Genomic DNA, 10000 nt, shown 5'->3' on the forward strand with positions numbered 1-10000 from the left:
CTCAGGCCAGGTCATGGTGTTGTAATCTGGTTAGCACCAGACGTTAGGCTGATGTCACCTCTGAGGGGATTACACACACACACACACACACACACACACACACACCACAGATTAAGCCTGTAAGTGTTAACCCTACCTGGTGTCATGACCAGGCCTGTAGGCTAATGTTGTTGTTGTTGTGTTCTTCTTCACTGGAGTATGATTGGTAGCTGATGTTGTTGTTGTGTTCTTCTTCACTGGAGTATGATTGGTAGCTGATGTTGTTGTTGTTGTGTTCTTCTTCACTGGAGTATGATTGGTAGCTGATGTTGTTCTGTAAGTGTTGTTGGGTTTCTTATTAGCTTCTCCCCCAGTAACAGTTTATCGTCCACCTCTCCTCTCTGAGAGTGTCCCACTTGTCCGTCTGTCGGTGTATCTGTCCATTTATCTTCCTGTGTGTGTGTGTGTGTGTGTGTGTGTGTGTGTGTGTGTGTGTGTACATGTGTGTACGCACGCCTGTGTGTCTGTGTCTGTGTGAGGCTTCTCCTCTCCTGGTCTCTGCCTGATCTTGTCCCTGTGATGGGGGAGCCCCACCCTCCTCCCTGTTACTTCATCATTGAGAACAATGCTATTCTAGTCCTGTAGCCATGGCATTGGTAGCAAAGGTGTTACAATAGCTAGCCTGTCATTGACCAATCCTCCACAGGTAGGAGGTGCAGACTCCCTGGCACAGTGTGTGTGTGTGTGTGTGTGTGTGTGTGTGTGTGTGTGTGTGTGTGTGTGTGTGTGTGTGTGTCCATGCTAACAAGAGCAGGCACATCCCACCCTGATTATGTCACAGGCTAACTTTCCACTGCCTATGACTGGTTTCGTACTGGGAGGACAGCGTTGCACCATCTTATGTAACTCAGGTTGTGTAACGGAGCGTTCACCTGAGTTTGGACACGTCTGGTTGTTACTCAGAGTAAACATGGATAAACGTCTGACAACCGTACAATGAGACCGTCCTCCGATTCCTACCTCCACACACAGCCAGAGAGAGAGGGAGAGGGAGGGAGGGAGAGGGAGAGAGAGAAAATGTGAGACATGATGGCGATGATGTGCTGGCAGGAAGCTGCTTTTACTTTACCCTCCTCCGGAGTCATAGACCACCACTTAGCTGTGTTATTACTGAGCCTAGGGGCCTGGGGGGGGGGCTCCCCACACATTAACCAATTACAGGCCCTGAGAGGGCGGGGGGGGGGGCTGGTCGTTAGAGGGGGGCTATGATAGATGCAGACCCACTGGCCGTAGTCCAGACCCTAATTGCTGCACGTCTGACAGTGCTGGGCAGGGCCCGGCGAGCCCCCGGTTGAATACTGGAACAGGGGAGCAGCGAGGAGGAGAGGAATGAAAGGCCTGTAGTGAGTAGATGAATGGTACTCAGGGGTGTGGGTGTGGGTGTGGGTGTGTGTGTCCTGCCTGTAAGGTCCATTAGCACAGTGATGATGCAGCCACTGGTTGGTAGCCACTGTATGAGGGTGGCACTTGTTGTGATTCAGTGGAGATGGGTATATAATGGCCTCCCTAGACTTGTCGTGTCTCATCAATGAGGCCATTGTCTCTCCTCCTCTCCTATTTTCTCTGTGTTAACAACAACAACAGATGGTCTCGTAGTGCCAACTCTATCTCTCTGTCTCACTCTCTCTCTCTGTCTCACTCTCTCTCTCTGTCTCACTCTCTCTGTCACTCTCTCTCACTCTCTTACTCTCACTTTCTCTCTGTCTCACTCTCTCTCTCACTCTCTTACTCTCACTTTCTCACTCTTTCTCTGTCTCACTCTTTCTCTCTCACTCTCTTACTCTCACTTTCTCACTCTTTCTCTGTCTCACTCTTTCTCTGTCTCACTCTCTCTTACTCTCACATTCTCACTCTTTCTCTGTCTCACTCTCTCATTCTTTCTGTCTCACTCTCTCTCATTTTCTCTCTCTCTCCCTCGACCTCTCTCTCTTGCCCTCTGGTTGGCTTGGTGGATATGTTGACATATTGCTTATCTCATATTTAGCCAGTCTGATTCACAGGAGGGGGTAGAGGGAGTAAAGGCTACGCTACTTTATATGGATATCTGCCGGCCCGCCTGCCAGCCAGCCAGCCAGCCAGGCAGTCAGTTAGCCGGCCAGTCAGCCAGCCAGCCAATCAGTTAGCCGGCCAGTCAGCTAGTCAGCCAGCCGGCAAGCGAACCAGTTAGCCGGTCAGCCAGTCAGTCAGTTAGCCAGTCAGCCAGTTAGCTAGTCAACCAACCAGTCAGTCAGCCAGTCAGCCATTCAGTCAGTTAGCCAGTCAGCCAGTTAGCTAGTCAACCAACCAGTCAGTCAGCCAGCTGGGCAGCACCTCCTCTTGCGGTGTTGTTGCGTGTCTTTCATTGTCTCAGCTCATTGTTCAACGCTTCCTCCTGTGTTAGGGTCCTCTGGGGGCTATCTATGACCTCCTGACCCTTAGAACATCAACAACACTGCAGCATGACCTCTGGTGCACATGGTGTGAGTGTCCTGTTGTAATACTGCTACCAGGCTAATTGTGTTATTACATTGTAGCCCGGTCATGTTGGGTATTGTGACAGGACTGTGAGAAAGGGGGAGAGACAGAGAGAGGGGGGGAGGGAGGGAGTGAGAGAGAGAGAGAGAGAGAGAGAGTTCTACACTATAGGACTACAGAGGTGGTGGTTCAGCTGTCCCAGGCCTGGACTGACCCCCCAACAACTGCAGGAGAGGCAGAGGCCTCCGAGGAGTGTGTGTGTGTGTGTGGGGGGGGGGGGGGAAGCGGCGGGGGGGTCCGCCAGACTCAATATACCCATTGAGCTGCAGCAGGTCTGGGTGGGGGGCGAGAGGCGAGAGATCACCCCTGTCCCAGCTGTCTAGGACTAGGTTGAGGACTGGAGCTGCCCCTCACAGCTGTCCCCCCCCCCCCCCCCCCCCCACACACACACACACACACACAGGCACAGTGACAGGCACACGACCCCGTGCACACCAACTGGTGGACCAATCAATCTAATGTTGTTGTCTCTGTTATAGTACTGGGAAGTCAAACACACGTGCTCTCTGCTCTCCTCTCCTCTACTCCTGTCCTCTCCTCTCGTCCCCTCCCCTCTCCTCTCCTCTTTTCTCCAGGCTCAGGACTAGTACTTGAAGGTTGAAGGTTGTGTTCTGTTTTCAGTATTCAAGAGAGTCTTTTACCGTGCTACCAATGCTAAAGAAGCTAGCCTCTTTTATCACCAGAACTAACGTGGGAAACATCGTAGCGTATTCTAGAGCCCTGTCGTAGTTCTCTCATGTCCTGTAGTAGCAGCACCATCCCCCCTCCTCCCCAGTCTGTCCAGCCCCTCTCCTGAGGCCCTCGGTGGGCTTAAGCACGTGGCTCTGAGGGCCTCCTCTCCCAGAGGACCAGCCAGCTGCTGCTGTGGACCTCACCACTGACCCTCGCCACACACACACACACACACACACCCCATGCTCTGTTCCTTCAGAGACCCCCGCCCCCCCCACACACACACAACACACACACACACACTCGCCACTGACTCACGCCACACACACACACACCCTACACTCTGTTCCTTCAGACACCCCCCCCCCCCTCACACACACACACACACTCATCTCCCCTAGTCACCGGACACAGCCCCTCCAACCCTCCCACAGAGACACCTCATAGTGAGCCTTGCCACGGAGAACCTCAGTCATGGATCTACCCTCCTCCAGCCCCGGTCTGGGCCCTGGAAACCCTGACTGCTGAAGCCTCACCAGAGTCAGAGAGTAGAGAGGAGACCTCTGGGTGGAGAGTCCAGACATACCCCAGCAGGAGAGACGTACTCACTCTGCTGTTTCAGAAGCTCTAACTCAGGCCAGGGGGAGATTAATACTCGTACTCCCGCTCAGTGGAAAGGTTTAGGACCAGAGGCCAGTTGTTACAGGACTGGGACTGGGACCACAGTAGAAGATGTACTGGGAGCTGTGGCTGAGTGAGGTGGCGAGGGACGCTGCCCAGCAGTGCATGCTGGTCAAGAAAGGTGGGAGAGCTGAGTGGCTGGGTGGGTTCTCACACACACACACACACCTGACCATTAAGGCCACTGCACCTCAGGAGATGGGCTGCCTGGTTTACTGTGTTTGTGTGTGTGTGTAGGCATGGAGGCGTGGAGGCCGTGTGTGTGTGGGTGTGGGTGGAGGAATGTTGTCTGAGTGTGATGAAAGGAATTCTGTCAGTTTCAGTACTACTGTGTGTTTCCTCTGTCACATGTTCAATTATTCATTTTTGAGATGTGAGTCACTCTCTAACATTAAGCCTAGATTACATGCCTGGTGACATCATCGTTGTTCACCCATGTTTACTGCAGGGCAGTCCCTGACACCGTCGTCTGTATGGAACACAGTTGTTGATACAAGTGAAGGTGTTTCTCTTAAATGATTCAACCACCACATTGTGTCACAGAACAAGTGGGCTCTGGCCCTGATTGGCTGACACGGCCGCCCATCACGTAGAATGGAGGCGTTATCTTCTCTGTGTGTTAGCCAATTAGCCATTAGTGCTTTGTGTCTTACTGCAGTGAGTTGATGTTGGTTGGTTTGTTGTTAAGTGCAAGGTGAAGAATCTTTCTCTCATGTACTGTACCACTCCTTTCCTCCTGGCAAGCTACTTTCTTTTAAATCTCTCTCCCTCTTTCTTTCTTTCTCTCGTTCTCTTGCTCTCCCTCTGCCTCTCTCACGTGGTTCAGCAGCTGCCCAGACATGCTGTAGAGTTTGTTGGCAGCTGTTGAGGCATCCTGTGTGTGTGTGTGTGTGTGTGTGTGTGTGTGTGTGTGTGTGTGTGTGTCTCAGGCGTGTGTATGTGTCTCAGGCGCGTGTGTGTCTCTTAGGCGTGTGTGTGTGTGTGTGTGTGTGTCGAAGTCATGCGTGTGTGTGTGTGTGTCTCAGGCGTGTGTGTGTGTGTGTGTGTCTCAGATGTGTGTGCCTCTCAGTCGTGTGTGTGTGTGTCTCTCAGTCGTGTGTGTGTGTGTGTCTCAGGCGTGTGTGTGTGTGTGTGTGTGTGTGTGTGTGTCTCAGACGTGTGTGTGTGTGTGTGTGTGTGTGTCTCAGGTGCGTGTGTGTCTCTTAGGCGTGCGCGTGTGTGTGGGTATCTCAGGTGTGTGTGTGTCTTAAGCCACGTTTGTGTGTTCTCTCAGACGTCTGTGTCTGTGTGTCTCTCTCAGGCGTGTCTTAAGCTGTGTCTGTGTGTCTCAGGCACGTGGGTGTAGGCGTGGAGGGCTCTTTTATCTTTCCGACCAGGTTGTCAGAGCCCCTCCCACCCCTCCTCTGGTCCTTATATAAGAGCAGGACCGGCAGCGCATCCAGTAGAACATTCCTGTCACCCCAAGTGTGTGTGTGTGTGTGTGTGTTACTGAGGAAACTACAGCGAGAGGGCCTTTTCTGTAGCGAGTGAACAGACACGGTATGATTTTGAGGAGCCTGCAGCCAAGCAGCAGTTTTGAGGAGGAGTGGGTGAGGCTGACTGGCCGGCCCTACACAGGGCATGGAGATGTGGACGGGCCCAGACTCTCAGGTATTATACTGCTCCCTCTACCTAGACCTAGACTCTCAGGTATTATACTGCTTCCTCTACCTAGACTCTCAGGTATTACACTGCTTCCTCTACCTAGACTTAGACTCTCAGGTATTACACTGCTCCCTCTACCTAGACTCTCAGGTATTACACTGCTCCCTCTACGTAGACTCTCAGGTATTATACTGCTCCCTCTACCTAGACCTACTCTCAGGTATTATACTGTTCCCACTACCTGCCTGTGTCTCTGGTATAGACCTGGACTCTCAGGTACGTCTGACTGTCTGTCTGGTTCTCTCTCTAAGGCAGTCTCTGACTGTCTGGTTGCTGGCTAGCTGTAGGTGGTAGCCTGTTTTAAGGTGTGTTGTTGAGAGAACTCAACAGACTGTGATGCAAAAGAGATTTAAAATCAAAAGTTGGGAAAGGCTTTCTGTGGTTGAGTCACTGAGAGACAGCTGTGTGTGTGTGTGTGTGTGTGTGTGTGTGTGTGTGTGTGTGTGTGTGTGTGTGTGTGTGTGTGTGTGTGTACGCTCGCGCGCCCACGCCTGTGTACTCAGTCAATTAGCAGTGTTTGCTGTTTACCCCTGCGGTCTGTGTATTCAAGGTGAGATTTCCACATGCTTTCGACAGAGTGATGACTCTTAACTTAACCTTTTTAATTTCTCTCCATCCCTCCCTCCCTCCCTCCCTCCCTCCCTCCAGAGGCCCTCCACCGACCCTTCGGCCTGGACTCGGCAGCGCTGACGGAGGCGGTCCGCTGGAGCTCCAAAGAGAACCTGCTCGGAGCCGCCGAGAGTGACCCAAACCTCTTTGTTGCACTTTACGACTTCGTTGCCAGCGGCGACAACACCCTGAGCATCACCAAAGGTATGTAGCGACACACAGAGAGATTCAACAGACACTCTCGCATCGTCTCCTCATCCTGTATCGTCTACCGTTCCTTGAGGGTGACTCCTAGCCAGAGGTAGGGCCAGCCAGGCAGTAGCAGTCGAGGGCAGGGCATTGCTCAGGAGGAAGTTGAGGACCCCTGCCCCTGCCTGAGGCCCCCCGTCACACAAACTATGCTGTCTGTCTGTTCATTAGGGATTGAGCCAGTGGTTTCTCTGTGGGAGTCATCCGTTTCATTGAGGCAGTGGTTTCTCTATGGGAGTCATCAGTTTCATTGAGGCAGTGGTTTCTCTATGGGAGTCATCAGTTTCATTGAGCCAATGGTTTCTCTATATAGATTAATCTGTTTGACGGACAGCAAAGATGACAACGGTCTGTTTCTGTGTCCGTTTCATAGGTATTGGCAGTTTTTTTTTTTATGGACAAAAAAACGTTTGAGTTGAATAGTGATTTCATACATACACTCACTGAGCACTTTATTAGGAACACTGTACTAATACTGGGTAGGGCCACCCTTTGCTCTCAAAACAGCCTCAATTCTTCGTGGCTTGATTCCACAAGATCAGAGATTCTAGTCCATGATGACATGATTGCATCACGCAATTCCTGCAGACTTTTCAGGTGCACTTTCAAGCTGTGAATCTCCTGTTCTACCACATCCCAAAGCTGTTCATGAAACCAGTTTGAGATGGCTTTTGCTTTGTGGCATGGTACATTATCATGCTGGAAGTAGCTATTAGAAGATGGGTAAATTGTGGCCATGAAGGGATGCACATGGTCAGCAACAATACTCAAATAGCCTGTGGCATTCAAGCGATGACTGATTGGTATTAACAGCCCAAAGTGTGCCAAGAAAACATTACACCATTACACCACCTCCACCATGAGAAGGTGTAGAGGTGTTCCTAATAAAGTAATAAGCTGAGTGTATACCTCTCAGCTTGAATACGAATAGATATCAAAAGAGGATGTTGCTAATGGTTACCCTGAAGAACCAAACAGAGGGATGTTAACACACCTCTCCGTGTTTTAATGATTTAACATCCGTTTTTCTTTCTCTCTCTCTCTCCCTCCCTCTCCCTCTCTCAGTGAGCTGTTAAACATGTTGATCTGGTGACTCAGTCGAACAGAGAACAGGAACAGGGATGAAAGAAAACAGGAAGTGAAAGTGGGACTAATAGACAGCGAAACAAAACAAAACAAAACGAGCCAATCAAGGACAGTTTTTCTCGGCTGTGACGAGCCAATCAAGTACATCGCTCGTCGCAGCCGTCTAGTTGACAGGATTTGATGTTTTTGTTTTTGTCCTAGTTCCACTCTCTCTTCCTGTTTTCTCCCTGTTCCTCTTTTCCTGTCAGTCTGCTGATGAGAGAGAGAGAGAGAGGGAGAGAGCGAGAGAGAGAGCGAGAGAGAGAGAGAGAGAGAGAGAGAGGATAACTGATACCTGATACCTGATCTTAAAGCATTAAACATGGAGAGAGGTGTGTTAATGATCCATTCAGTGCCAGTCTACACATAGCTGCCTAGGGTGGAGCTGATGCTTATACGATGAGTCACTGGTAGCATGGACAGACAAGCCTTCACACACACACACACACACTCTCTCTGTCCGTCCGTCTCTGTCTCTGTCTCTGCCTCTCACTCTCTGTCTCTGCGTCTCACTCACATACACACACACTCTCTCTCTCTCTCTCTCTCTCTCTCTCTCTCTCGCTCTCGCTCTCTGTCTGTCTCTGTCTCTGCCTCTCATTCACATACACACACTCTCTCTCTCTCTCTCTCTGTCTCTCATTCACATACACACACTCTCTCTCTCTCTGTCTCTCATTCACATACACACACTCTCTCTCTCTCTCTCTCATTCACATACACTCACTCTCTCTCTCTCTCTCTCTCTCTCTCTCTCTCTGTCTCTCATTCACATACACACACTCTCACTCTCTCTCTCTCTCTCCGTCTCTGTCTCTGCCTCTCATTCACATACACACGCTGGCTGTATAGCTTTGTTAATGTGGAATCCGTAGAGCTGTAATAATAACAGGTGTGTAAAGCTAGCAGAGGGGAGATCACAGAGAGCAGCTTATCAGCCCTGCGGTGTGTTTGATACCATTCCTCATTCCATTCCATGCATTACAATGAGCCCGTCCTCCGATTTCTACCTCCACCGACCTCCCCTGGTAGTGTATACAGTAGTGTTGGAGTATGACTGCCTGGACTGGGCTAGTGTTGTTCTTCTGTGTGTAGTGTGTAGGGTCTAGTGTGTAGGGTGTATTGTCTAGTGTGTAGTGTCTAGTGTGTAAGGTCTAGCGTCTAGTGTCTAGTGTCTAGTGCGTAGTCTGTAGTGTACAGTGTTCTTCTGCCTCCCCAGCTGTCCTGTGTCAACACGTCTGTGGCCATCATGGAGTCTACAGGCTCAGCTCATGATGAACAGAGAGGGATAGAGAGAGAGAGAGTTAGAAGAGAGAGAGGGAGGAGAGGATAAGTAGTGGAGAGCTTGGCAGCGTTCCCTGTCTCCTCTCCTCTCCTCTCCCTGTCTGTGCCTGTCCTGTCACTGCCATGCCAGCTCAGTGTCACCCTCCCCCCCCTCTCTCTCTGGGAGCAGATTGAGCTCCTTGACCATCAGACACACATCTGTCCTTTAGTCATCAGACACATGACAATGCAACACTGCAGTCGTACAGACTGTAACTGTCCTCTCCTCTCCTCTCCTCTCCTCTCCCACACAGCCCTACCTACGACATTCCAGTGTTCACCTCTCCTCCTCTGTTCTTTCCTACGTCAGTGGCACTCCCTGTGGTCTATCGACCAGTCCCTACATGCTCCCCCCACACACACGGTTCAGTAAGCAAAAAACAAGGGTGGTTAAGACAAGAAGCATCAAGACCTAACCAGGAGTTTCTTTTGTAGGCTTTAAATGTTTAATGTTGTCTATTTACCTGTGTGTCTGTCTCTCTCTCTCTACCCAGAAGAGAAGCTGCGTGTCCTCTTATATTAGATATTTACCTGTCTCCCCCTCCCCCCTCTCTCTCTCTCCCTCTCCCCCCCCCACCCCCCTCCCTCCCTCCCAGGAGAGAAGCTGCGTGTCCTGGGCTACAACCAGAATGGGGAGTGGAGCGAGGTGCGGTCTAAGAACGGCCAGGGCTGGGTGCCTAGCAACTACATCACGCCCGTCAACAGCCTGGAGAAGCACAGCTGGTACCACGGGCCCGTGTCCCGCAGCGCCGCGGAGTACCTGCTCAGCAGCCTCATCAACGGCAGCTTCCTGGTCCGGGAGAGCGAGAGCAGCCCCGGCCAGCTGTCCATCTCCCTGCGCTACGAAGGCCGGGTCTACCACTACCGGATCAACACCGCCTCGGACGGCAAGGTGGGTGATGCAACATGGGCAAGACACGCGTGGCGTGGCATACTCTACACACATACAGATATATATATATATATATATATATATATATATATATATATATATATATACAGTATATACATACATACATACATACATACATGCATGCATGCATACATACATACATACATACATACAGTATATACATACATACAT

The 10000-nt window shown here is 50.9% G+C and overlaps 2 protein-coding genes across 2 annotated transcripts in view; both read left to right on the forward strand.

Annotated features, from left to right (window-relative positions):
- cacna1ea (calcium channel, voltage-dependent, R type, alpha 1E subunit a) overlaps positions 1-3140 on the forward strand; it is a gene marked incomplete at both ends in the record, with an annotated part of 132868 nt that extends 129728 nt beyond the window's left edge. The window contains one exon of the mRNA XM_083694773.1: positions 3129-3140. Within this exon, the coding sequence (XP_083550899.1) occupies positions 3129-3140 (12 nt within the window). The remainder of the gene's footprint in view (positions 1-3128) is intronic.
- A 2245-nt stretch (positions 3141-5385) lies between these two features.
- abl2 (c-abl oncogene 2, non-receptor tyrosine kinase) overlaps positions 5386-10000 on the forward strand; it is a gene marked incomplete at its 3' end in the record, with an annotated part of 13456 nt that continues 8841 nt past the window's right edge. The window contains exons 1-3 of the mRNA XM_083696033.1: positions 5386-5556; positions 6259-6423; positions 9513-9808. Coding sequence (XP_083552159.1) covers positions 5448-5556; positions 6259-6423; positions 9513-9808 — 570 coding nt within the window. The 5' untranslated portion in view covers positions 5386-5447. The remainder of the gene's footprint in view (positions 5557-6258; positions 6424-9512; positions 9809-10000) is intronic.

The sequence above is a fragment of the Argentina silus genome (assembly GCF_951799395.1).
Source record: "Argentina silus genome assembly, chromosome: X".
Classification (NCBI taxonomy): Eukaryota; Metazoa; Chordata; class Actinopteri; order Argentiniformes; family Argentinidae; genus Argentina; species Argentina silus.